Source organism: Neovison vison, chromosome 2 (genome assembly GCF_020171115.1).
Source record: "Neovison vison isolate M4711 chromosome 2, ASM_NN_V1, whole genome shotgun sequence".
Taxonomy (NCBI): Eukaryota; Metazoa; Chordata; class Mammalia; order Carnivora; family Mustelidae; genus Neogale; species Neogale vison.
In genome coordinates this window covers 192,860,654-192,888,651 of record NC_058092.1, presented here as the reverse complement: position 1 = coordinate 192,888,651, position 27,998 = coordinate 192,860,654, and the positions used below count along the sequence as shown (strand labels likewise).

Here is a 27,998-nt window from a genome sequence, read left to right as displayed (position 1 = left end):
AGAAAGTCTGAGTGAAATCATATGGTATTTGTCTTTCTCTGACTGACTTATTTTGCTTAGGATAATGCACTCTCAGTCTATCCATGTTGCATCCAAAATGCAAGATTTTATTCTTTTTATGTCTGAGTAATATTCCATTGTGTTAATATATACATATGTATGTATGTATATCTTCTTTATTCATTCATCTATCATGTATGGAATTTAAGAAACAAAACAAATGAGTCAAGGTGGGAAAAAAGAGAGAGAGAGACAAACCAGGAAATAGACTCTGAACTGTAGAGAACAAACTAGAGGTTTCCAGAGGGGAGGTAGGTGTGGGGGATGGGTGTAATCAATGATGGGGATTAAGGAGGGTGATGCATGGAAATGTTTAATCACTCTATTATACATCCGAAACTAATACTACAATGTATGTGAACTACACTGGAATTAAAATAAAAACTTAAAAAAAGGGGCACCTGGGTGGCTCAGTGGATTAAAGCCTCTGCCTTTGGCTCAGGTCATGATCTTGAGGTCCTGGGATCGAGCCCTGCATCGGGCTCTCTGCTCAGCAGGGAGCCTGCTTCCCTTCCTCTCTCTCTCTCTCTGCCTGCCTCTCTGCCTACTTGTGATCTCTGTCAAATAAATAAAATCTTAAAAAAAAAAAGACTTAAAAAAAAAAAGAAAGTATAGAAAGTCCGACAGAATGCATATCTTTTGGGTACAGAAGCAATCCATCCTAAATCTTTCCTCTTTGGGAATGGTCCTGATTTTAAAGTCACTTCAAAATTAGGCATTATTTTGGAGTAAGTTTACTCAGCCTCTTCATTTCTCCCTAAACAAATAAAATCTGGAATTCAACCTAGACTTCTCCTTCCCACTCATGGTGGATTCCTCCTCCCCAGCACCTCCCAGATCTGGCCCTTTCCTGAACCCTGAGCCTCTCCAGCCATTCCTCCACACACCACTGATGCTCTAGTGAGTCCTTGTTGCTGCCTCAAAGCCTATGCACGTGTCCTTCTCCTGCTCTCAAACTGCTGCTGGTGCTGCCTCACCTGCCGTCCCCTCCACCACCGTCTCTCCTTGCACTGCACTTACTGTGGTCACTGAGCCTTCCTGCACACAGCACTGAATCTCTTACTGCTCCTGCCCATCAGGAGAGGGAGGCCAGTGAAAAAAGCTGCCAACCACAAGAGCTAGAAGATGAGGAAAATGTGATTGCCCTTCTTCAGGTCCACCTTTAGTTGCTCACTAAAAACAAAGCCAGCTTGGCCAGAGGTGGGATACGTAATCTCATTTTAGCGAGAGAGGCGAGAAAGACCATACAGTGAGCGAAGGCACTGAACCTCCTCTAGAGAATATGTCCATCAGAAAGGGGCAGCGCAAGCACTGGCAGTGACTTCCAGGCACTGCCTTGGGGGAGGAGGGAAGAACTTGGCCATTTTCCTTTGCCATTCAGTCCTTGAGCAAACCTGGCTTTTGGTAAAGCCTACAAGACACTGGTCATCACCATGACTTGGTTTGTCCTGGACTGTGGAGAAGAGCCATCTCTACTGGGGGAGGGATGAGTCAGGCTGCAAGTCCCATACCCTTAACCAGATGATCTCTGAGGCTGCTCTTCTGAGGGTGGTGCTGGGGAGTGAGTTCAGGCTCTTACTCTGGAACCAAACCGCTGGGAGTTTGAACACTGGCTCTCCTTTCTAGCCAGGTGGGCCCAGGCAGGTTAACTGATGTCTTTGTGCTTCAGATTCTTCATTGGTAAAATGGGGATAATAACCACATGTATTTGCAAAACATATGTCTGATAAAGGATCAGATTCCAGAATATATATAAAGAACTCTACTATTTTTCACATATTAGATTGGCAGAAAATAAAAGTAAAATAACTAGCTCAGTGTGCCAAGAGGATAAAGAACAGCCACTTTCAAATGGGAGTGTAAATGAGTCTAGCTTTCCAGCTGACAATCTGGCAAAAGTGATTGCAATTAAAGATAAAAAAATAAAATTTTCTTTTCAAAATAAATAAAAACTACAGTACATTTTTTGGGATAATTGGTGGTGTTTGAAAATGAAGTGTACATAAGGCAAGAATTTTATCAACTTTTAAAAAATTAACTTTTTTTTTGAGAGAGGGAGAGAGAAAGAGAGTAAGCATTAGCAGGAGAGGGGGAGAAGGAGAGGGAGAGAGGGAATACAGCAAAGTCTGAGTGATTTGAGTTTTCATCATCCTCACCGGCATTCAGTGTTGGTATTTTCTTTTAAGGACTTATTTATTTCTTAGAGAGAGAGCATGAGAGAGCAGGGGGGAGGGCAGGGGGAGAGAGAGAATCCCAAGCAGACTCCCTGCTGAGAGCAGAGCCTGATGCAGAGCTCGATCCCACAACCCTGAGATCACCACCAGAACCAAAATCAAGAGTCAGACATTCCATCAACTGAGCCGCATAGGCGCCCCATCACTATTTTTTAACTCCAGCTATCCTGACAGATATATAGTGATGCATCCTTGTGATTTAAATTTGCATTTCTGTAATGGTTAATGGGGTTGAACATATTTTCATGTGCTTATTTTATCTTATGTATACTCTTCCATGAAATGTCTGTTTGTGTCTTTTATCCCCAAAATGCCAATATCTTTTTTTTTTTTTTAAGATTCTATTTATTTACTTGACAGACAGAGATCACAAGTAGGCAGAGAGGCAGAGAGAGAGGAAAAAGCAGGCTCCCTGCTGAGCAGAGAGCCCGATGTGGGGCTCGATCCCAGGACCCCAGGACCATGACCTGAGCCGAAAGCAGAGGCTTTAACCCACTGAGCCACCCAGGCACCCCTGCCAATATTTTTTGATTTAGCAATCCATAGACAGATCAGCAGAGACCTCCTAAGATCTGTGCCCAAGAAGTGCACTGTAACAACTTTTCAGTAACAAAATAACAGCAAACAAAAAGCCAAGCTTGGCAACAGTGCAACAAAACATTAGTAAGATGGATTACATTTTCATGGCCCAGGGATGTGACCAAAGGCTGGGGCCAAAGAATGATAAAAGGTAAAAGTATGGAATCCCTTAAAGTCGACAAAAGTTATGACTTCCCTCACACAGGCTGTGATATCCAAGAGATAACCGCTCTCAGGTAGAGGACAAGCTTCCCAGATTTCACCTTTCTCCTGGGATGCTGCAGGTACCACCGGGCCCTCTACAAAGCTCTCTTGGCTTCTTTGTGTGGGTTTTTGGATCTTTTGGCTTTTCCCAGCTACTCTGGAAAGTGTGGCTGAATGCCTTCCCACCAGGTGCAAATTAGAAGGACCTCAGTACCTGCCCAGAGTGCTTCACTCAAAGATTAAGTGGGTCAAGGCCACTGAGAATTTCCTAGATTGGCCCTTTGTGATAAAGTCAGACTCCATTTTTTGGTGTCTGCCTGCTGACAGCTTATAGACGTCAACTCTCCCTCCTCCCCACATCTGGGCAAGCTGATAAACTCAGGTGCTCCCAAAGTTGGCACAGTGAGAGTTTCAAGCCAGGCTAGCCTCTCCCCAAGGATGGGCGCTTCTACCTGGGTCCACCCCTGATAGAAATACAAACCCTAAGCGAGTGTCCTTTCCTTGCAACCTCAAGCCATTTTCAAGCCAGCTTGGGAAGCCCAAGTGCCTCATCGTGGAAGTAATAACCATTTAATACCCTCTTGGTGTGTGGCCACAACACCCTCCCTTTGAGCTTTACTGTCATTGGAGCCGCTTTAAAATACCTGTTATCAGTGACACAGATACACTCTAGGACATGTATAAACACGGTAGGCCTGACTGGAGGGTTCACCTAAAACTGAGACATGAACATGTGAGATTGATGTGTTTCCACTGTCTAATCTCAAAAAATTTGAAATTCTTATGAGTTTATTTTATCCTATCAGTAGTTCAAATGCTTACATGAGTAAGGGTTATCAAGGCCACCAGAACAGAACTTTAGCTGGAGAGTCCATTCCTGCAAGACACCTCCTTCCACAACAAGCATCATGAAAATCATCCACCTTTTGATAACTTAAGAAGGAGATTTGGAACCAGGATGCATTTGAGTAGCAATTTCATGCTGAAGAGTCTGGGAATTTATTTCTTGGGGAGTTTTGACACAGTTGCCAGTCTGGCCAGAATACTCTGGAGAGGGACTCTATTGAGGCATTCCTGGAATCATATTGGAAGTACCTGGCAGAGATTCCTGCTTCAAGGCATCCTTCTCAAGGGATTTTGTGTTCTCTTGTATGAATGTGGTCTTCTTTGTGGAACTAGCTATAGGTGTCAGTGGCTAAACAAAACAAAAAAGCGAAAGAGTCATTAGCAGAGACTAAAGAACACAACACTGCCATTTTCATGCCCAAGACAATTAACTAAATCGTAACAGATCAGCTCTAGCAAAGCATAAGGCAAATCAGATAGGAACAAGATAATTCACCAATAATTTTACTGCCTGCCAGAACAAAATTCAAAACCATTTAAAGGAAAACTACATAATCTGGACTCCCTACAAAGTATCATCTACAATGTTCAGCACATTAGTAATAATGCCTAGACCCCTGAACCATATTCTAGAAAAGGATAAAATAGAGAACCCAGGGGTGCCTGGGTGGCTCAGAGGCTTAAGCCACTGCCTTTGGCTCAGGTCATGATCTCAGGGTCCTGGGATCGAGCCCCGCATCGGGCTCTCTGCTCAGTGGGGAACCTGCTTCCCCCTCTCTCTCTGCCTGACTCTCTGCCTATTTGTGATCTCTCTCTGTCAAATAAATAAAATCTTTAAAAAAAAAATAGAGAACCCAAAATGACAAAGATCATGGAATTGGTGGACAAGGACTTAAACCAGCCATGACAAATATTTTCAAACATTTAAAAGAGAAAAAATGGGCACAACGAGTGAAAAGTTAAGGTAGATAAGCAGAGAAAATGGAAATTATAGAAAGGAACCAGATAGAAATCCTAAAATTGAACTGTGCAATATTTGAAATGAAAAAAATTCACTGAATCCCTGAGTGGGATACTGGGCACTGCAGGAGAAGAGGTCAGTAAACCTGAAGTCGGATCAAAATAAATGATCTAAACTGAAACAGAGAAAAAAGACAGAAAAAATATATTCAGTCTCAATGAGCTATAAGAGGATATCCCGCAGTCTAGCAGCTATGTGATTGTAGTAGTTGGTGAGGGAGGAATCTTTGGAGCTTACACTCTCCCAGCCACTTCTACCTCCATCTTTGTGCCCTGTCCAGTGGATACCATGTCCAGTGGATACCGTGTCCAGTGGATCCTGAGGGGCACTGCAGAGAGGTCTGTGGAGCATTTGCCCATGTAATCAGCAAGACCCTTCTAACTATAGGCAATAAATATATGTGTTGATTCCGTAATAATGTGTCTGTAAAACATTCATATGGCTACAGCTTTATAAACAAAGGGACTGTTTTCAAACTTAGAATCATGGCTTACTTACTCAAAACTGCCTCAACTTAATAAAGAGAAACCAACACAAGGGCAACTTTTGCTAGCTTTCTTTGAGGTCTGACTCACATGTTGCCTCCTCTGAACATCTCTTCCTGAGTGCTATAATTGGATATGATCTCTACCACACACAGTGCTGTTTCTACTCCTCTTTCTGACACATCCCCTGGACCAGTGGTATTCAATCAGGGGTACTCAAAGGCTTTCTAAGCCAAATGCAAGCAATGATGGTTTTAAGATATGAAGGGAAATTTTGCAAAGCTTTGAGTATGGACATAAAAACCCATCAGCAGGCCTGCTGAAATTTTATGCAACCCATCCTGGGCCTACGTGAGACCAGGTTTAATAACACTAGTGACTCAAAATCTGAAAATGACCAGGAGCAAGGAAAAGTTTGTAATTTGCCTTGAGCCAAGGAAAAATAAGAACTTAGAATCTCATCTTATTTGAGGGACCTCCACTTCTTTATCTTCTACCCAGTTCTTTCCATTTTTTACTATAAGAGTAGTTTTCCCTAGCCAGGCAAGTTTGTTTTAAGATCCCTGTTGGGCATCTCTGTTTCCTTCTTAAAAAAAAAAAAAAAAAGGATCAATTTCCATAATCACAATTTGCGTATGAGTTCTTTCATAGAAGTGAGAACTTGCTCCTAGTCTAGGTATCCTGCTGGCTTTTATTCTCATCTTCCCTGACAACGGCCTTTGTCTCACACTTGGCAAGGGAACAGCATACCTTTTACTCATCTAAATCTTGCAAAGGAATATTGCTACAGGGTGTAAAACATCCTGGGCACAACTCATTTGGACAATTCCAAACATTAATGTGACCAAAGTTTTCTTCAATAAAGGCATCATGAAACCAGGGTGGCGTTTTGGAAGTCTTTTCCTGCCTTATATATATTGATATTTCTGTTAACAGGGAAGCATGGTGTTAGGAAAGGATGACAAGGGGGGCAAGGAGATAACAACTTCCTTGTCATGCCCTCCCCTCTACCATCTATCTCTCAGCACCTGTTCCAAAGAACGACATATTCCTGAGTGAGTTCACTTTGTCACGTTAGACTAGTGAAAAACAGTAGTACGAAACCACCTTTCCTTTGACCTCTTTTACCAATAAAACATCCAGACTTAAACAATAAATATGAATCAATTATGAGGAGAGCCGAGCATATTAGTGTGAGTATACATAAGTTAAACAGTTTCATGTCTCTTCATCAAAGGTGGCTTTGGAAACTACAAAAGCCAGTGGACTGTATGAAACTGCATGGAAGATTTTAATGCACAGGATATTTAATGCACAGGATATAGTGATAGTTGGAAAGATGTCAGATATCTAAGCCCCGTGAGTCGATTCCCTGTCTCTGTATCGTGCACTTTGGAGAAAGCACAAAATCAGCACAAGGTGCTTTTCAGAAGATGGTGGCAAAAGTCCTGGGAGATAAAAGATATCCTTGTCAGGTTCATGAACACACAGCTGTTTCCGACTACAAGAAGGTAATAATTTATGACCAGTATTATAGAACTGCAGAGACAGCATCTGTGCCTTGATACATAACTAAATAGCACACAGTAACTAAAACACTTAATAGTAGATAATAAATAAAATAATATACCTGACTTATATACTGATAACTGTATCTGGTTTCTGAAATACTGAATAAGTTTTGAAAAGGGTTCAAAGAATCTTGTAAGGAAATATATTAGTTCCGAGTGACTTAAGATTTTTAAAGAAACCCGATTTTTTCAAACCAGTAACAGCTAAGGTACTTCTTGAAATTGAAAATGGAATTGCCTTTCAACACTTCCTTTTTTTCATCAGCCAGGACTGTCCATGAGACCGGTTTACAAATAACCCCAAAAAGATGGAGACAAGCAAGCTCCAGGAACCTCAGTGCACTGCGTGCTGTGGCCTCGCTGGCCGGTGGATTTCCTGGGATCCAGCTCTGGGGTGTGCTCCTGTCCCCTGCTGGGTTCCTCCCTCCCTACCTTGTCACACTTTTCACACTTCTGTTGAATCTGACATTCTTCTTGGTTCAGCATTTCTGTCATTGAGGTTTCTTTGAGGCTATTACCCTGTTCTTCCTTCAACTGGCTCTCCCGTTGGCTCTCCTAGGGTGAGGGGAGAGCGGAGTCAGGTCAGCCCCTGGGAAACCTGCACTAACAGGCTTGCCCTCACTGGGACAGACCACAGGCCCAGGGCCCTGAGGACCTCCCGAGTTTGCTCCTATGACCAGCTTTTGCCTGCTCGTAGGTCCAAACCCACCAATCCCATAACTCCTCCCAGCTGGATTCCCACTTCAGCCCCAGACTCTCCATGCTTCAGGAATATCTAGGCCTAAGGGATCTTGCAAGTCAAATAAACCAAGAAGCTTTCTGGGCTAGCTCTGGAATCCTACTTTGGATTTCAAATTGCCATGAAAAAGCTGGAAAGCCCTCCCCAAAATGACTCTGGGCACACACAAACCTCTTCTTTTGCTTTAACGGTTTTCCTGTAATGATAAAGCCAGTGACCCAGGTACTCTATGGGGTCACTGGGCCGAACCTTCGCCACCTCTGCCAGTGCCTGGCTCAGGCAATTTCCGAAGCACCTCTTCAGGTAGTCAGTTTCCATCCTTGTGGGCCTGAGAAACAGCATAGCGGAGTCACATTACATTATAAATCAAATCTGGTCTTTAAGATAGACACACTCTAGGGCACCTGGGTGGCTCAGTGGGTTAAGCCGCTGCCTTCAGCTCAGGTCATGATCTCAGGGTCCTGGGATCGAGTCCCGCATCGGGCTCTCTGCTCAGCAAGGAGCCTGCTTCCTCCTCTCTCTCTCTCTGCCTGCCTCTCTGCCTACTTGTGATTTCTCTCTGTCAAATAAATAAATAAAATGTTTAAAAAAAAAAAAGATAGACACACTCTAGTCAATTCAGATCTGTTTCAGGATAAATGTGAGCTACTTTCGGATGCCACCCTTCCCAAAAGAAACAAATACATACTTGCCAATTGCTCTTACATTCAAATGGACTTTTTTAAAAAAGTTCTCCCCCTGTCTTGGGTCAGAAAATAGGTCCTGGGGGTCTTGAGGCCTGAGAGGACTGGTGGTTAAGGGTGGCTAAGGTCTTCCCTTACCCACAAATCTCTACCCTTGAGTAGGGAGGATATAATTACGCAACCAGGAGGTCCCCAGGGGGGCTCTAAGGACCCAGCAAGCTGTGCTATTGTGAGGTTGGAAGCTACACTCCTCTGTGACATGGATAAGTGTGGTTTATTTATTTCAGAAGGAAAAGCCCTGGGGAGGAGGGGGAGGGAGAATGGCAGGCACCGTAGCTACCCATGGTCACAGGTTCTGCCAGGGCGTAACACACTATTTTACCCTAGAGAGGAAGCAAGAAACTAGTGGAGATTGAGCTGATGCCCCAGTATTTACTATTAATCGGATTTCAGGAGCTGAAGACAGTGTAGCCTGAGTCACACGACAGGTTAGGCGTGGCGGTGTAGAGCTGCAGTCTGAACACAGACTGGGAAGAGACAGACTGAGTTCCCCTCCTGGTACTGTCGCTTGTTAGCTGTGTGATCTTCAACAAGTCACCCAGTCTCTCTGAGCCTTGGTTTTCTCATCTGGAGAAAAAAATAATAAAGGTATGGGCTTCATAATTGCAGGGGTGAGAAGAGATAACAGAGGTAAAGCACTTAGCTTGGCACATGGTATATAAAAATATATATATTTTGGATTTTTACTTATTTGAGAGAAAGAGACAGTGAGAGACAACATGAGCAGAGGGGAGGGGCGGGGAGAGGGAGAAGCAGGCTCTCCCCTGAGCAGAGAGCCCAATGCAGGGCTTGATCCCAGGACCCTGGGATCATGACCTGAGCTGAAGACAGACTATTAACTGACTGAACCAGCCAGGTGCTCTGGTACATGTTAAATAAATATTAGCTATTACACTGGAAGACTGTGACATACAATGGACTAACATTGTATTTCTGGTCACCTCCATATTTCTGAAGTTTATATACTTTAAGTCCAAGAGCTAACAATAAAATGAATAATAAAGTCTCAGTTCTGGAGGTGTTTTTCAGTTTAAGGAAGGAAAGATACATAGATACTCATAGAAAAAATATATATGTATTTCCTAGCTCTTTCCATTGCAAAAGCCTAGAGGCAAAAACACTTAAGTAGCAATGAATGAACACAGTGATTATAGGGAACTTGCTTTGGAATAGCCTTTACCACTTAAGAGCCATCAGGGCTCCTTGGAGAAATGGTGAATTCCAAGTTTGGGGCAGGAGAGATCCAAGTAGCCTGGAACATTTCTCGCCTCACAAAGTAAAAAAAATGCTAGAATGTAAGCGATTAAGGACACAGGAACCAGCAGATTGGGCTGCTACTGGCCCAATCTGGGGCGATTAGACTACTGAAATAAACATGGACTCTAATGCATTATAATTAATTGGGTAAAATTAAAAATCCATGAATCAATGTAAGAACAGATTAGTAAATGAGTGAATAGGAGAGAAGGCAAGTTCTAAGGGTAGAATGTCAACCAATAAACATGGGAAGAATAATGGAGTTTTTAAAAAATTAACACTTTTAACCATCATAGTATAACTGCATCAAGCCAGAATCCTCAGTGAGGACTAAAATTGAATGAATATTTGATAAAAAAAAATAGGATACCCAAGGTTTCTCCCTACAAATTATGTATTAATTCCAAAAGGAAATAGAGGAACTTTACAATGCTGGGACGTGCCGGATACAACCTTCAGCAAGCGATCTAAGGAAACATCACTAACAAAGGGACAAAGTGACATCATGTGTCTCCTGATGAGATGCACTTCTTAGGGGGATGAAATATTTTTCTGTGGATTCCTTGCCCAAAATGCAAAACTTGAATCTAATTGAGGAAATACAAACAAAGCCAAATTGAGAGACAGTCTGCAACTGGTCTGCACTGTTAAAAATGTCAAGATCGTGAAAGACAAAAAAAGAGGAGGAACCATTCCAGATCAAAGGAGCCGAAACAGGCCTAATGAATGCACAGAACACATGATTCTGGATTGAGTCTGAAACAGAAAAAAGAATTTTATGAAGTGTCATTGAGGAAACTGAATGTGAATTGTACATTACATAATAGAAGTGTATTAAGGTTAGGGAGCTTAGTGTCTAACTCTGTTAAGCATCTGACTCTTCATTTCGGCTCAAGTCGTGATCTCAGGGTTGTGAGATCAAGGCCCACGTCAGGCTCTGTGCTGAGTGTGAAGTTGGCTTAAGATTCTCTCTCTCGGGCGCCTGGGTGACTCAGTGGGTTAAGCCTCTGCCTTCGGCTCAGGTCATGATCTCAGGGTCCTGGAATCAAGTCCCGCATCGGGCTCTCTGCTGGGCAGGGAGCCTGCTTCCTCCTCCTCTCTCTCTCTCTCTGCCTGCCTCTCTGCCTACTTGTGATCTCTGTCTGTCAAATAAATAAATAAAATCTTAAAAAAAAAAAAAGATTCTCTCTCTCTTCCTCTGCCCCTCCCCCTGCTTGCCCTCATGTTCTTTCCTGCAGTTAACCCTCTGCCCCACAAAAAGTGTATCAAGGTTAAATATCCTGATTTGACTCACTGAAATATGAGTGAGAAAATGTAATTTTTCTTTGGAAATACACAGTGTAGTAGGGCTAAGTAATGGCTTCCCAAAGTGTCTAAGTCCTAATAACTGGAACCTATGAAATCTGTTACCTTGTCTGGCCAAAGGTACTTTGCAGGTGTGATAAAGGATTTTGATTTGGGAAGATGATACTGGATTATCGCTGAAGGTACACTGTAATCCCAAGAGTTTTTATAATTGGAACACAGTAAAGTCAGACCAGGAGCAAGGAGATGTGATGGTGGAAGTTGAAAAAGAAAAGGTGATGTCATTCAGGGCTTTGAGCCAAAGACTGTGGGTTGCCTGTGAAGCTGGAAAAGGCAAGGACATGGATTCTCCCCTAGAGCCTGCATAATGAACCAACCTTGCTGACGCTTTAGTTTTAGCCCTGCAAGACTCATTTTGGATTCTGGCTTCAAAAAACTGAAAGAGAGTATGTGTTTAAAGCCACTAAGTTTGGGGAGCGCATGGGTGGCTCAGTTGATTAAACGTTTGCCTTCAGTTAAGGTCATGATGTCAGGGTCCGAGATTGAGTCCCCTTCCACTCCAAATGTGGTCTGTGATCTGCAGCGTTCCTCACCGGGAGGCTTGACAAAATGCAGCTTTTCAGGTCCCACTCCCACACCTACATATTCAGATTCTGCATTTTAACAAAATCCCTAGGTGATTCAGTTACAGATCTACTTTGCCTTTACTGCAGGAGAACCTTGCCAGAAGGTGGAATCCCCAATTCTGCATTCTGGAAACGCTCTCCACTTCCCAACCCTCTAATGCCTGCTTCTCTGTTGAGGTGTGGCAAACCCTTTCTGGAGAAAGCATCTTGCTCGAAACTGCACGTTTCAACAATGGTCTCAATGGAACAGGGGACCTGACTGTTACTAAAAGTTGTTGCAAAATCAGAGCCAGAATAACAGAGCTGCAGTGTGAGGCCAGGAGAGGGAGGGGAACAAAGGGATGCCATTTACAGCCCTCTCTCCACAAACGCCCTGCACACTTACCAAGAGGGTAGGGGCCTCTTTTTCCCAGAGCTCCTCCCAGAGTCAGATTACACTGCCCCTCCTTGTTCACCGACTTCCAGCTCAATAGGCAGGGCAAAAAGCATAGAGGTGGTCTTTGTTCACACTACATTCCCAGTGCTAGGCACACAGTAGGTGCTCGGGAAATATTTTTTTTACTTAATCCAGTGAAGGCTCTGAGGCGGGTCCATCTGTCAGCGCCCACTCTGGTACTTACTGCCTCCACAACGCTTAGGGAGGCTTCTCCTGCCCAGCACTGCCCAACATAAAGTAAAACAGAACGTGGGAAATGCTAGCAGAGTGCTGTACACAAAACACTTGGATCAGGGAAGATGGCAGTGGCTCTGACTTGGCGGAGGTTGGGCGGCTTCCCGGAGGTGCGGGCGCCTGAGCTAGCTCTGAAAGGAACCAAGCAGGGGTCAACAGAATCTCAAAGGTGCGAAGCCGTGCAAATACGGGGCCATCGAACTCCGGGGACGGGGACTGTCTCCTCTGGCCGGAGGCTGGGGGATTTCCCGCCCTAGGTCGGCAGGTAGCCCCCTGCCGCCCCTTTTTTCCTCCCAGCGCCTCCGGCTCGACTCCTCTTCTCGGCCTCCCCGTCCTCCCAGCCTCTAGGCTGTAAGTCTCTGCTCGCCCACCCTGGCGGTCCCTACTGTGTGGGGCGCCCCCCCCCACACCCCGCGCGCGCCGTCTGTCCACGACTCTCGCGCCCCTCCTCTCCGCCGCGCGCTCGCTCCCCTGCCCGTCGTCCCACTCCCGAGCCTCCGTCTCCCCACCGCGCGTTCTCCCGGCGCCCCATCCCGCGCTCACCGCTCCGCGCGCCCCAGCCCCTGGGCAGTGCGCGGTCCCGGGTTCCGACGCACGCACGCTCGTTGCCTAGCGACGGGACGCGACTCGCGGAGCGAGGGTACGCGCACGCGTCGGGTGCGCGCATCGAGAGCGCAGGCGCCTTTCGCCAAGACGGGGACTTGGAGCTTGGCTTGGATCCCGCGGGCACCGTGGTTTGGGCGGTTGGACCTTGCGAGTGGTGCGGGGCGCAGACGACGCCCCGGCTTCTTTGGGCGGAGAGAGGTTTGTGTAGCGCCTGGGGAGTGCCGCCTCCTCCTCCATCCCTTCTCCTCGGCTGGCCTCGACACGCTGGATGGAGGGGACCGGGAAGGCGGGAGACCCTTCCGCAGACCCAGGATAGGAAAACGAACCCAAGCGCCCCGAACCGAGAGTTGCCAGATATAACACGGGACACCGGTTCATTATAAATTTCAGATAAACAACGAATGATTTTGTATCATACTACACTGCACTAACACGTTATTCCTTATTTCTCTAAAATTCATGTTGAACTGTGCATCCCCTATTTTTATGTGCTACATCTGGCAACTCTACCCGAATCCCCTCCTTTCCCACTAGGCTGGCCGGCTTTCTCCTAGGCATGGGCAAAGGACCTCTTTCTGTTCCTTGTGACAACTTCTCCAGGCTCGAGGCAGCTATTTCCCTGGGAAAGGGCTTTCTTATCTTGACCCGAGATGTCTGTTGGTGTATATGAAAAATAACATTCTTCACAACAACCTGTGAGATGGGTATTATCGCCATTTCATGGACAGGAAACATGAGAAGCTAAGTAACGAGTTTACCTGGGTTCTGTTAATCTAGGCCCATAGATCTGGGATCATAGATCTTGGGATCTACTCTTGGGCCAGAGGTTTCTCCCTTGAGGACTTGGTCCTTTTCCCGTGTATTATTTTCCTGAACAGCAGCAGGAATCTGTTCCCTGTTTTACCTTTTCAAAAGACATTGAGATGTCACTATAGTTATTTTGTCTTTAGAGTATGTCCCATTGCAGAAGCACAGTGAAGATACTGTGTCTCAAACTGGTTTGTAATACTATAATCCTCCTCTCTGTATGGTTAAGACATACTTAACCAGCTTGAAATGCCAGCTTGAAAAGGAATTCGGTTCATTCGTGCCAGTTCATAGAGTTTAAGTTTTTATGACTACATTTATGTACACACATACACATTCCTTCCCCCACTGCTGTTAATACAAAAGGTGGCATACTGTCTATAATTTCTACACCTTGCTTTTTTCCCCTCACCTCACACTATGTCCTAGAGATCACTCCCTATTTTAGAGATCTTCCTCATGTCTTTTATATAATATATATGCACAGTAATCCATTGTGTTGTTGTATCTCAATAGTCCCTTAAGGATGAGTTTTTGGGTGGGGTTCCAATTTGACTATTCTAAGTAATGGTGCAACGTAACTACGTGCATATAGCATCACTCCATATTTTTTCAAGTTAACATCTGAGAAGGGAGATAGATGGTTCAAAGAGTAAATACCTATGTAATTTTCTAGATATTACCAAATTCCTCTCTGTGGGGGCTATACCATTTATACACGCACCACCATCAAATGGGAGAGACACTACTGGGCTTTATGAACCTCAGGAGGTTGTTGATTCTGAAATTTTATGCAGAATGTTCAGTGCATTTCTCCAGGGACAGGACTAGACCTGCTGGCATTCTACTCTTTCATATTCGGCTCATGCCTGACCTATAGTAGGTACTCAGCATGTATTTGTTGAATAATGAATAGCAACTGGATTCCATAAAGATAATTTGAGGGTGATCAGTTTTTTCAAAGCACCTGAAGTACAGTAGTTTCTACATTTCCCTTCCTTCCTTCCTTAACATCTGGTCTAAGATTATTCCTGTCCATCTTAATAACTGGATAGACGGGAACATTACTGGGAGAGTGGAGAAACTCATTCACTTGCCTCCATGGGGAGCCAGCATGCCCACCCTGTGACTGAAACACACTCCTTGAGGAGCTGAAGGAGCTTGTCTTGGGAGGACAGATGTATGTGTACACAGATGATTCTCAGGTTGTATGACAGGTGCTATGTGAGTTGCTTGGAGAAGGAGGATCTCCTTTGCATGGCCTGGGAAGGCTCAGGGAATGAGAGATGACCTACATCTTGCAGGTGATGAGATATATATTTTTAAGCTGGGAGATAGTGAGGAATCATTATGTGCAAAAGCCTTAGAGATGGAAGTGGGCAAGGTATGACCGGCAGAATGGCAGAATATTGAGTGGGCTTAGAGCCCAGGATATGCTGCAGGCAGAAGAGATGTCTGGAGGTGAGCCTGAGAAGAAATTGGGGCCAAAGTGTGAGGAGCTTCATATGCTATTCTTTGATGGCTGAATTTTTTAAAAAAATTTTTATTCTTTGGCCTGAGAGATTCATGGCCTTTTGTATTTTTTTGAGGGTCAAGCCACTGACCCTCGTGGCTTGGGAGGAACATCGGTATCATTAAGATAATGACTCTGGAATCAAGAGTTGGGTATAATCCCATGTTCACCATGTTGACTTATATGCTCTTTGTGCTTGGGCTTCCTCTTCGGCACAGCAGGGGTAATGACACTGATTTATCACCCACATTGTGAGGATGGAGTGAGACAGGCATTGCTTGGCATGTAGCCATCTCACAGTAATGATGGTATCCCTTTTTATGACTCTCATTATTTTTTTGTTGCTGTTGTTTAGATTCTATATCATTTATTTCTGCTTTAATCTTTATTATTTCCTTCCCTTTGCTGGTTGGCGGTTTTGTTTGCTCTTCTTTTCTGACTCTTGGCCTTGAGAGCCCATCAGGATTTTGAAAATGCATCTTCATGGTAGCTGTTGTGACACCTGTGGACTGTAGTTGGAAACTGCCAGAAGCTTCATGGAGCCAGCTTGCTTGTGTCATCCCTGATGGGAGGTGCCCATAACAGGATGTAATGCTTTGCTGGCCTCACTGGAGTCTACTTTTATTGTCCTTATTGAACATTCCCTGCATTAATGCAAAAACATTTACCTTTTAGAAGTCAGGGGTGAGAAATGGAGTCAAGGTATCTTCAAAAGTGCCTTGGGACATGTCTAATTCAAGGTCTTGCAGAAGTGGCAAGAATTCGCCCAGTGGATCCAATAGAATATTTAGGATTGTGGATTTACAAATATAAGGAAAACATGACCATGGAACAACTGGTAAGTAGAGATCTTCTTTTAGAAAATTAGAAGAGTAAGATAGTTGTTTCCATTTGTCTCCTTTTTAAAAAAGTTCAATGTTATTTCTATTATAAAAATCATATGTTTATTATGAAAAACTTGGACAGTATGAAAAAAAACAGAAGAAAAAATACTCCATAGATTACCTCTTTGTAGATTTTTAGGTATTTTCTTTTTTTCTACGGATTGCCTATGTATTTGTAGACTTTTTCTGTACATAATTGTGATCATACCCAACGTTTAATTTTAATTTTATGCTTTTTGTTCAAAAAAACACACATTTCCCCAAATTATTACACATTTTCTAAATGGGGTAGAGTAAAATTTGCTTCCCCTTTCCCTCTTCTTGGTGATTAGCATGCTTTCAAGATTGTTTCTACAAATTGTTCTAGCTCAAATTAGTCATGTGACATTGTTTTTAAACACTGCTAGAGACAGAAGGAAATGGCCGACCTGGAGCATGAGAGAGAACTAGCTGTGATAGAGCAGGAGATGATGGAGAGGCTCAAAGCAGAGGAGCTCCTGTTCCAGCAGGTGAGACAAGACAAGTGCGGGAGTTTAGGGGTGACCGGAGTTAGCGGTGTCAGTCTCAGTGTGGTGCAACCCAAATGTTGCAAAACCTCCCATCTCTAATGAGTTAGGAATGGCTCTCTTATATCTTCATGTTTCTGTATTTCTGTATCTGTGTCGTCTTTGCTGGAGAAATAGCAGCAGTGGGGTGGGAGGAAGACCCAGGAAGTGTGCTCTTGTGGAGGCTAAGGGGAGAGACCCAAGGGGTCAACCATGCCTACTGCTGGTTGAGTGAGAGCAAGAGGGCAAAGTGCTCACTTAAGACCACTGGTGACCTTGGAGGGAGCAGTATGCATGAGGTTGGGTGCAACAGTGGAGATGGTGAGTGCAGGTAATGCTTTCAAGGAGATTTTCAGGGAAGGAGATTGGTTTTTTGATTTATTTTGCTTTGTTTTTGTTTTTAAGGAGCAGAGAGGAGAGGATTGTTGATGTTAAGGGATAGGGAGAGGGGCACCTGGGTGGCTCAGTGGGTTAAGCCTCTACTTGCGGCTCAGGTCATGATCTTAGGGTCCTGGAATTGAACCCCACATTGGGCTCTCTGCTCAGCGTGGAGCCTGCTTCCCCCTTTCTCTGACTGCCTCTCTGCCTACTTCTGATCTCTGCCTGTCAAATAAATAAATAAAATCTTTTTAAAAAAAGGGGGGGATAGGGAGAGGATGGTCTAGGTACATGTGGATGTATAGGTTTTGTGGCACAAGGTTTAAAACAGTTTATGTATGACTCTTTCTTCTTTTTGAAGTAGGGACCATGATCATCTTCCAAGAATGAAGTAAAGTGGCAGGTGTGGGGAGAGCGGGGAGGGTTTGAAATGGTAGCTTTGGAGAATGGTAGAGTTGACTGGGAAACTTAGCATTACTTGGTAGCATTGAAAAACCTGTCAGAGTTAGAGACCGGGCATTTATAATGTTGCCATTTGGTTTGGTTTTAGGATTCTGTGATTTTCTCCACTTGGGCCTAGAGATTTGAATGATGATGTGGAAGGGGAAGACCCTTTGATTGAAGTAGGTTTGGGATAGCAGGATTGGGGAGCTGAAAATGTTGGTAAGAGAATGGTTTCAGGAATAAGTCATGGATTATAAACTAGATAGGGAAAGTTCTAGAGTGACTTTTAGACTAATTATATTCATGGAGAGCTTCTGAACTAAATTTGTTATCCCCATCATTCTACCATTTAGTACTTAACCCCAGAGTCTCAACTCAAGTCTATATAGTTGTAAAAGGGAAAGAAGCCTGTTTTTTGGGTATGTGGATAAAAAGGAAAATATAGACATGACAAATAGCTTCTCTGTCTAACCTCTTATCCCTGACACTGAGGTAGAACATTCTAGGTACCCAAGATAGATATGGCTGTTGAAAACTTTACTGCTCCTGAATCTTCATTTTTCAGTCACTTGGTTTATTCTTATGGGGAGTTTGCAGAATGTTGAGTTGGGTGTCAGACAATCATCCAAATGGGTGAGCATCTGCCACAAAATTGCCCCCTTTGAGTGTGAATCTGCCCTTCAGCTTATAGCTTCTACATCTAGTCTCTCAGAATGAGGAGAACTTCTCAGCAGTTCTCCTTCTCTAGGATAATTCTATCACAAACATGGGGCCACTTGACTTTCCTTGGCTCATCTACTTCATCTTACTTAGATAAAATTGGGCAATAGTAGAAATCAAGCTCTTCTCTCGCTATATCCTGTATCAGTAGGAAGGGCTCCACTGTGCACTGAACCCTGAGCATTGGGTCCAGAGTGGAGGATGCAACAACATTCTGTAGAAGATTTTATGACCCATGAAAGAAACAGTGTGGTGGCCAGAAATAGATGAGAGAAGGAAAAAGGAGCCTGTGGTGAGAAGGTCCACTGGAAAAGAGCTTAAGAGAGAGTGAGCCAGGGGCGCCTGGGTGGCTCAGTGGGTTAAAGCCTCTGCCTTCGGCTCAGGTCATGATCCCAGGGTCCTGGGATCGAGCCCCGCATCGGGCTTTCTGCTCAGCAGGGAGCCTGCTTCCTCCTCCCTCTCTCTCTGCCTTCTCTCTGCCTGCTTGTGATATCTATCTGTCAAATAAAATAAATAAAGTCTTTAAAAAAAAAAAAAGAGAGAGAGAGAGAGTGAGCCAGAGATGCTAAGGGACAGGAGCTCTCAGTCCACCATTGAGTCAAGTGAGCTGAGGTGTCAGGACTCTGGTCCCTGCCCTGTTGTTCTCAGTTGGTGCCACTGACTTGAAATGCCCTGAAAGTTTAGGACACTCTCCAGTAAACCCAGAACCCTGTGAACAGGGAAAGACTTTGACTGACATTTTCTACCTATGAGCTCACTGAGGAAGTAAAACCTTTTTGGTTTGTTTGATTTTTTGGAATATATTCCTAATGGTTTTACTCCTGTGTGAAGAAAGGGATTGAGCTTTGAAGTTTTCCAGAAAATGTTGAGAAACTGGTTCTCTTGACCAGCATGGTTGGTACTTCACAACTGCATTTTGCACTGCCGTTCTGAGATTAGTCATTTCACTTCCTCCACCAATACCTGAAAGTGGATCGAAATGCCATGTTCTTGCCCTTCAGCGACCTGGCCCATCACTTTTATCTCGATGTGGATAATTCAAGGTTACCAGGAAATTCCCTTTAACAACCCTCTGTAAGTAAATAGTAATGACTGTTTATTATCTTTTTATTTATAAAAATGTATTATTTTTTAATAATGCATTTGAAAGACATAATGATACATGTAGGTATTATGGTATATTATGTAGATACAGCGAGAGAGAATAAATTTCCACAGAAGTTATATTGACAAAATAAAATTTTTTTTAAAAAATAGTAATTAAGTACAATTTTCCATTTGGAACATAGGCTTAATGCTTAAGAGAATTAAATTATTTTCTTAGAGATAACATTTCTTTTAGTTGGAGTTCAGAATTAGTGTTCCCTATCATCAAAATTGATTGAAAACATTTATCCGTTAATGCTGATCTTTAATGAGATTTTAGTATTTTCTCTTTGAAAATAGCTGAGAGATTGGTCCTGCCAAATGCTGCTATCGTTCCGTGTGGATATAATTTTGACCATATTTATCTCTTGGAATGCATTTGTAGAATTCTATTAGATTTTTATCTTGTTTTGCCTTTTGGCATGTCATTACCTCCTAGATTAATCACTTCCAGTTGAAGGTTGGTAAAAGCTTCTCAGTTACACAGTTACTTGGATTTGAAGATATGGAAATTTCATTCACCTGAAGTCAAGGCCACAAAATACTTTGGGCCTATAGTCTGAGCTCGGGAAATACACCTGCTGCCAATTTTGTGTGGAAACTGGGGGAGAGGAGCATCTTGTTTCCTGTTTAAGATTTTGACCACATGGCGGGAATGGAAGAGATTATGCTGAGTGAAATAAGTCAAGCAGAGAGAGTCAATTATCATATGGTTTCACTTATTTGTGGAGCATAACAAATATCATGGAGGACAAGGGGTGTTAGAGAGGAGAAGGGAGTTGGGGTAAATTGGAAGGGGAGGTGAATCATGAGAGACTATGGACTCTGAAAAACAATCTGAGGGGTTTGAAGTGGCGGGGGGGTGGGAGGTTGGAGGAACCTGGTGGTGGGTATTAGGGAGGGCAGGTATTGCATGGAGCACTGGGTGTGGTGCAAAAACAGTGGTTACTGTTACGCTGAAAAGAAATAAAAAATTTAAAAAAAAAAAGATTTTGACCACATGGCAAGTGTATAAAGCAGCTTGACATTGTGATTCAAACATTAGTTGTTGAAATGGCTTCTCCGAAGTATTACGTTTTCCATATAAGAGCTGTTTTGCCTTGTAAGTTTACTTTGAGTTGATCTAAAAACATTATTAAGCCTGCAGTAAAGCTTACATGCAAAGCCATTTCAGGTTTGATAATAGAGATTGAGAAGGAGTCTTCTCATTCCAAAAAATTTCAGTCTTGGTCCCGAGCCCCACAATGCACAGTAACCTGTCACTCTGTGCAGCCATATGCAACTGCTGTGTGCTGGGGCGAGCCGAGATATATTCATTTTCTCTCTCTGACAAAAATATGCAAAACTGATGACGGTTGCATTCATAAGAGAGAATGAAGAACGCTGTTGGCACTGCTGGCTCAGTAGCACATGAGAGATTCAAGCATTTTCCGCAGAGTGTCTGCTGTTGAATAACACAATGAATACTCTTGGGCTTTCAACACTGCATTTTCACAAGCTCTGTAAGTTTGTCCAACAAAGCCTCTTTCTGTTCCACATACATTTTTATCACCATTGGTTGTGACACATCTTAGTAGATTTCACTGCTGATTGTACTGATTTCATGTTTCTCAACTTCTTTGGAAATATTTCTTGGGGCACCTGGGTGGTTCCGTCGGTTAAGTATCTGACTCTCTATTTCAGCTCAGGTCATGATCTCAGGGTTGTGGGATCAAGCCTCGGGCTGGACTCCACACCGAGGGTGGAACCAGCTTAAGAATCTCTCTTTCCCTCTCTCCCCAACCACCATGTGCTCACGCACTCCACTCCCTCCCTAGAAAGAAAGAAAGCACAAGGGGATGGGGGGAAGAAAGGAAGGAAGGAAGGCAGGTAGGAAGGAAGGAAGAGAAAGAAAGAAAAAGAAAGAAAGAAAACTAAGAAAATACCTCTTGACTATTCATAGAGGCTGATCTTTCAGTCCCTTCAAATTCAGCATTGATACTAGTAAATGACAATAGCTGAGCAGTGTTGGGAACATTTGTCTACGTACCAAGAGCCAAGGAAAATCGCTCAAAATAATTTGCCTCGTTTTTACTCAACTGTTGATGTTCCCGGTGTTGTTCCTGGTGTCATCAACTCTTTGAGCAACTCTTTTCTCCAAAAAGCTAATAATCTTAATTTAAGTTTATTATTATTTTTTTGAACACTGAAATCAAACACGTTTTAATTAAATCGTCATTGGGAAATGAACTTCTTTGCTTGGCTAACAAATGAACCACTTGGAAACTTGCTTTCATTGCAACCTCATTTTTATTTTTAATTTTCGTGAAGAAATTTTACTGTGATGAAATAATCCTGTTTAAAATAGTCTATTATTTTTGGGGTCCCTGGGTGGCTCAGTGGGTTAAGCCGCTGCCTTCGGCTCAGGTCATGATCTCAGAGTCCTGGGATCAAGCCCCACATCGGGCTCTCTGCTCAGCAGGGAGCCTGCTTCCCTTCCTCTCTCTCTGCCTGCCTCTCTGCCTGCTTGTGATCTCTCTCTGTCAAATAAATAAATAAAATCTTTAAAAATAAAATAAAATAGTCTACTATTTCTGACCTTTGTTTTCATGTGAGTTGAGAATACTGTGATGGTAAGTGTTTAATCTGGTAACGTTGCTATTGCATTCTTTTAGTAAAGTATCCTTCATAATTAACACCATACTTTGCTATTTAATTTGGTAATAAAATACTGTCCACTGTATCTTAAAGGGGCAACATTCAAAGTCCACTTCTTTTCTTGTTATGATGTGATGGGTACACACCGATTTAAAAAATGTCATGGTGTAGGGATACCGTGGCCCTCCAAGAACTGTTGAGATAAAACGGAGTCACTGATTTGTAGCACATTGAGCACCAGTGCAAAGTGATGAGAGTATTACCTATGGTCCCTGTTGCCACCACTCAACTGTGCCGTTGTGCAAAAATAGTCACAGACAATAAGTAAGCAAACAAACATGATGGTGTTTCAATAAAACTTTATTTATAGGCACCAAGATTTGAATTTTTTTGTAATTCCCATGTATCAGGAAATATTAATATTATTTCAGTATTTTTCAACCATTTAAAAATGTAAAACCTTTCCTAGCTCAGGGGCTGTACAAATACAGGACTGAGTCAGATCTGGCCCACAGAATTTAGTTTGCTGACTCTTATTCTAGTGTGACACGTATGTTGAGTTGGGACCAATACATTTTTGATTATCTATAGTTTTGGATAATATACTTAAGATTTTCTCATCCACTCTTCTGCAACTAAGGTTCGGGTCTTTGAATACCCATCTATGCTTGAAAGGATTTTATCTAAAAAAAGTACTGCAATCTCATTTGTTGCTTCAAGAACAGAAAAAATAACTTGATTTTGCACAAATTGTGCTTTTCTACAAATTAACAATTAAGGAAGTTTCCTCTTTTATGTTAGACTTCAGGAAATATTTGTAAAAGCTTAAGTATTAGGTGGCTGTGATCATTTATTCTTGTAAGTGTCTGAAATTTAGGTGGGTATAAACTTAATTATCCTGGGACTTTTCAGAGTGATTAGAGTTAATTCCTTGCAATTGATCTGATGCTAATATGACTTATTTATTTCTGAATATTCAGCAACAGCTGGCATTCCAGCTGGAGTTGGAAATGCAAGAAAAAGAGAGACAAAGAATAGAAGAGCTACAGAGAGCTCAAGAAGAACTAGAGAAGGTAATTCGAAGTTTTATTTTTAAAAAAGTCTGTTTTATTAAAAAGTCTGCTTTATTTAAAACCTCATAGAATCCTCAATCATATGTGGGATTCAGAGACGTACCACACCTTAGCTGTGTGACTGAAACAAGTCTTACAACCTTTTCAATCTCAGTTTGCCTTTTTGAAAAATAGTCTAATTTTACTAGCAGTATCTCACTGGTTTGTTGTAAGGATCAGCTACCGATTGATTGTGGGAAACTGCTTTGTGAGCCGCAGAGTTCTCTCATGGTGATGGAAGCAACCTTCTAGCCCAGGCACAGTTGTTCCTGACTGTGGTAGCTGATGTTCAAGGTTAAGTTCTTTGCAATATTGAGGGCATTTGACTTAACGGAGCCACCCAGGCGCCCCCAGCCAGTCTCTCTCATGCAAATGTGACTCCTCTATTTATTCCATAATTAAAGTTAAAAACAGAAGTAGGTCTTGTAGAATATGTGTACCCCTGGCTTAGATGAGAGCATAATTATTTAAAGCACTTTTTTAAAAGTGGGAAGGCTGAATTGAATTAAAAAAGTGATATTCTTAAAAAGATAAATTCAAAGACCTATACATAGTTAAAAAAAACACATCGTTAACAAAAACACAGATGCTGAGCTTATCTTAGTCTGAGTGCCGTAGGGTGCAAAGATTCACACCATGCACACGTGCCCATACATACATGGAGATATAGACCCCCTTTGTCTTCAGTGAAGACTCAGTGATGTAAAATGACAGAAGAAACGTTTCTGTTTTATCACTTGTCTCATCGGCTAATAGTTTGACCTCAGGTTTAACCTTTCAGGTCATTTCTTTTTTTAAAAAGAGTCGTGTTTAATTATAAATAAAACATGGTTTTCTATTAGTAGCCAATGTTAAATGAGACTGCAGGCTACAGTTTTGTACTAACTATATTCAGATCACCCCTTTATTACTCATGACCTATTTGCTATTAAATTGATCATAGCATTATTTAAAAATAAAATTTCTTGGGGTGCCTGGGTGGCTCAGTGGGTTGAGCCTCTGCCTTCGGCTCAGGTCATGATCCCGGGGTCCTGGGATTGAGGCCTGTGTCAGGCTTTCTGCTTGGTAGGGAGCCTGGTTCCCTACCCCCTCTGCCTGCCTCTCTATCTACTTGTGATCTCTTTCTCTATGTCAAATAAATAAAATTTTTTAAAATCTTCTAAAAAATTTCTTGAAAATTAAACATGGAATCAAAATGGAAAGTATGTTCAAATATTTTTCTTCATTTTTATATATTATAGAAGATGAGAATGAATACAGAAAATATAGCTAAGAGTGAAGATAGTTCACATTCAGAGGTGAGAAGGAAAAGGTATTCTGTGTTAAGTGAAATGAATGAGTGTCCTGGAAAGCAAAACTTAACATTGATGCATGAGTAACTAAACCTTTTAATAAGGAAAGTGCAAAAATTGATAGTCTAAGTTTGTGTTCTAGTAATAAACAATTCACAAGTATGATAAGCTTTAAAGCAAAACCTCAAAGTGGATAAAAATGGGACATTCAGTTTCTGTTTGTATTTTTAAAAACCAAAATGTCGTGAGATATTTATTGACCATATGTTTAATTACAATGATATATCTTAAATTTCTGAATGTGCTTTTTAATTAAGTTTTAGCATTTATTTCTAGAATTCTCTCTCTAGTAACAGGTATTGGTTCATTCCATTAACATTAAAGTTTGATGTTATAATTCAGACATTATTGAAATCAAAAGAAAATGAGTGTCTTAATTTTGAACTCATTTAAACTTAAAAATGAATTTTAATGATTGTAGGATGTCACATCAGACGCAAGCAAAACACTAGCTGAAATTAGCGATCGATATGGGGCACCTAACCTGAGCAGAGTGGAAGAACTTGATGAACCAATGCTATCTGATGTAAGCATCGTTAAGAAAGCGTGTTGTGAAAAACAGGTTTTTGTTTTATTTTGTTTTTGTTTTTTGACTTTGGGAAAGCCTAGTGCATAGGAGACCAGGGTTTGTTGACAAATGGGCCCTTAGTGTCAGAGAAAGACAATCAGTTCCCTGGGTGTTGACCATCTGTTCTTGCTGGGCTTTCTGCTCTTTTGTGAATGTGTGCTGCTGGCCACAAGGGTCAGGGTGGGCGCAGGTCTGGGTCCTTGCAAATGTGTCAGCACTGATGGGAAAGTAGCTAGAACCTAGTGTTGAGGTCATAGTGTGCCCTTGTGCAGAGGGCAGCGTATATATTTTGGACTCAGGGTTTGAAAATCTCAGAATCTCTTCAAAATAAATATTTAAAATCCTCTGGTGAAATACATAATCTTTAAGTTAAATTTGGAGGGCCAGCTAGTTGATTCTCAGTGGCAAACCTAGAACCAGTACAAATGCTAATGAAAAATGCGTGCTTTTCTACTATATGCTTGCGGAATAAACATACAGTGTTTTCTACGTACCAGGCACTGTGCCTGATGCTGTTGGGCATAAAACACATAGTTATTGACCTAGTCTTGGGGGAAACAGACAATTGGACAAGCAGTTAATAGTCTTTGCTTGAGTGATCAAGTGATTTATTGGCCAGAGCATAGGTTTTGAGAGTGAACAGGTGAGCTGTTAATAACTAAGCCAGATCCGCTGGCGTAGACCAGGACTGTTGGGGCAGAGGGTATATTTAGTGACCTAACCATGTACACTGACAAAATGGGGACAGCCAGCCCAGCGGAGGAACTCTATCCGGGAAGGTTTCCTGAAGGAAGCTGATGACAGGTTGCTGAGAGTGGGAGGAGGAGGGTCTGAGAGCACAGCCAGTATGAGACACCCCAGGGGGAGTGAGGTGTGAGGCAGGGAGGGAGAAGGGACCAGGCAGGAGAGGGAGGAAGAACAGGCCATGAAAGACTTGGTAATTTGTGCCCAGACCAGTATGTAGATTTGATCCTAAAGGCTGTAGAGGCTGATGCAATCAATAATCAGCATTTTAGAAAGGCCAGATGTGGCAGCACAGAGGGAAGGATGGAGAGAGAGACGTGAGGACACCAGTTAGGAGGCTAGGGCAATAACGCAGACTGGGATGTCGTTGGAGGTCTATTAGAAGGGGCAGCTGAAAGCACTTGGCCCTAATGAGTCAGTAGAGACACTTTCATTAAATGTCTGTGTTTTGGTATCATGCAGGCAGGCAGTGAATACCAATGAACAGAACAGATGGGGTTCCTGCCCTCTGGGGCTTGTGGGCCGGGGGCAGGTGCTCCGAGAGGAGGGACCTGGCTTGGATGAGTCTTCCTAAGGAATGATGCTTGAAGAGGTAGCCTGAGCTGAGTGCAGCAGATGGAGACAGCAGGATGCTGTCAAGGAGCTGCGGGGTGTGACTCAAAGCTGGAGAGGTGGCTAAAGGTCACATCACACTGTGCTCTGTAGGACGAGTGCAACAAGAGTCACTGAAAGGCTCTCTGTAGGGTGGAGAGAGGTGGAGAGGTGATTTTAGAGAAGGGAGAGACGATTGAGTGGGCAAGTGTGGAAAAGGGAGACCACTTTGGAGGTTTCATGATTGTCCAGATGCAGGATGACCAGAGCTTGGACCAGCGTATAGACAGCAGAGATGGGGAGAACAGGATGGATTCGATGTTGGCTGGGAGGAGAAGGGACAGAAGGAAGTCAAGGGGATGCCCAGATTTCTGCCATGGGCAACTGGACTAGGAGCTTAACCAGTTGTTGAGTTGAGGAATATAAGGAGAGGAGGTAGGTTTCATGAAAATGATGGCTTCAGTTGTAGACGTGTTGAATGTCAGGTGACCCTGAGATAGGCAGATGTAATTGGCTAAAGGCCAGTTGATGTGGGATAGCTGTCCAGAGGACGGGAGAGAGCAGCAGGTGGGAGATAGGAACGCAGCAGCTATAGGCTACGAGCTATGGGATGTGTGGGGCTAGGAGATGCAGGGAGTTAGGTACCTAGGAGAGCGTGCAGACTGCAGAATGGGGCTCAGGTGAATGCATTAGAAATTCCGTCATTTAAGGGGTGGATTCAGGAAGAATAACAATAAGAAAGGGGAGCAAGAGAAATAGAAGAAAGGATGGGTTAACAAATGCTTGAGAACATTTGCTTGGATCTTACTTGAAATAATTTGAAACTATCAAAACTTCATTTACACAGTCACAGCTCTAACTGTATTAAAGCATATTTATGTTTTGTTTTACTTTTAGGTTGCATTAAACATTGATCAAGATTTGTAGGATCAACCAACCTAAGAGCAATAAATTTTTCTGCTTGTTTCAAGTTTCAAAACATGAGGTTCCCTACTGTATTTTTTCCCCTCTAAAGACAGCTTTATAGATGGGCTTCAAGGGTAGTGTTAAAAGGCTGTTCTGGATTCCCCAATACAATTTTGATTCCTAGGATTCCTCTGAGAGCGGGAGAGAGAGTTTGCCCAAGCTACTGAAAGGGACAAATGAGAGATGAGCTGAAAAGAGCATGTGTGTCTGCATGAGAGCAAGATTGTGGAGGTGCAAGTTCTGGTCTGGGAGGAGAAAGAGGGCCTGCCACCAGTGCAGGGCTGGGGAGTGTTCAACTTGCTTTATATCTCACCTTCCCCCACCAAGTGGACTGCAAAGATTTCCCCAGCTTGCTAGGCAATGATACTTTGTAAGACCATTAGTCCATGCTTAGTAATGGGCTGTATAGGGAAAGATGCAAAATGCTGGGGTACAGAGAAGCAGCCTCTCTTCTGGAGCAGCCAGTGGGCAAAAAGTGTTGGTGCTGCTATTTGGGGGAAGCTCTCGCTGGACAAAGACCATGCAGGGGCCTTCCTTGAGTGGGTGCTGGGTAATTCATGGGCCCTGGAGTCTCTCCTGACTCCTCAGAAGTTTTAGGCCCAGCCTTAAACTTTAGGAGAACTTTGCTTCCTTTGTAGAATTCTT

The 27,998-nt window shown here is 42.9% G+C and overlaps 2 protein-coding genes across 2 annotated transcripts; one reads left to right on the top strand and one right to left on the bottom strand.

The window, feature by feature from the left end:
* Positions 1-3,928: 3,928 nt before the first annotated feature.
* Positions 3,929-8,057, bottom strand: DYDC2 (DPY30 domain containing 2). The gene is given in 3 exon segments (XM_044236588.1): positions 3,929-4,272; positions 7,433-7,555; positions 7,911-8,057. Coding segments are annotated over 3 exon segments (531 nt in total). The 3' UTR covers positions 3,929-4,011.
* Positions 8,058-13,024: 4,967 nt separating this feature from the next.
* On the top strand, positions 13,025-27,330 carry DYDC1 (DPY30 domain containing 1). The gene is made up of 7 exons (XM_044236586.1): positions 13,025-13,144; positions 15,942-16,104; positions 16,558-16,659; positions 23,001-23,093; positions 24,374-24,430; positions 24,906-25,010; positions 27,285-27,330. The coding sequence occupies exons 2-7, from the start codon at positions 15,958-15,960 to the stop codon at positions 27,312-27,314; spliced, it is 534 nt and encodes a 177-aa protein (XP_044092521.1). The 5' UTR covers positions 13,025-13,144; positions 15,942-15,957; the 3' UTR covers positions 27,315-27,330.
* Positions 27,331-27,998: the final 668 nt, after the last annotated feature.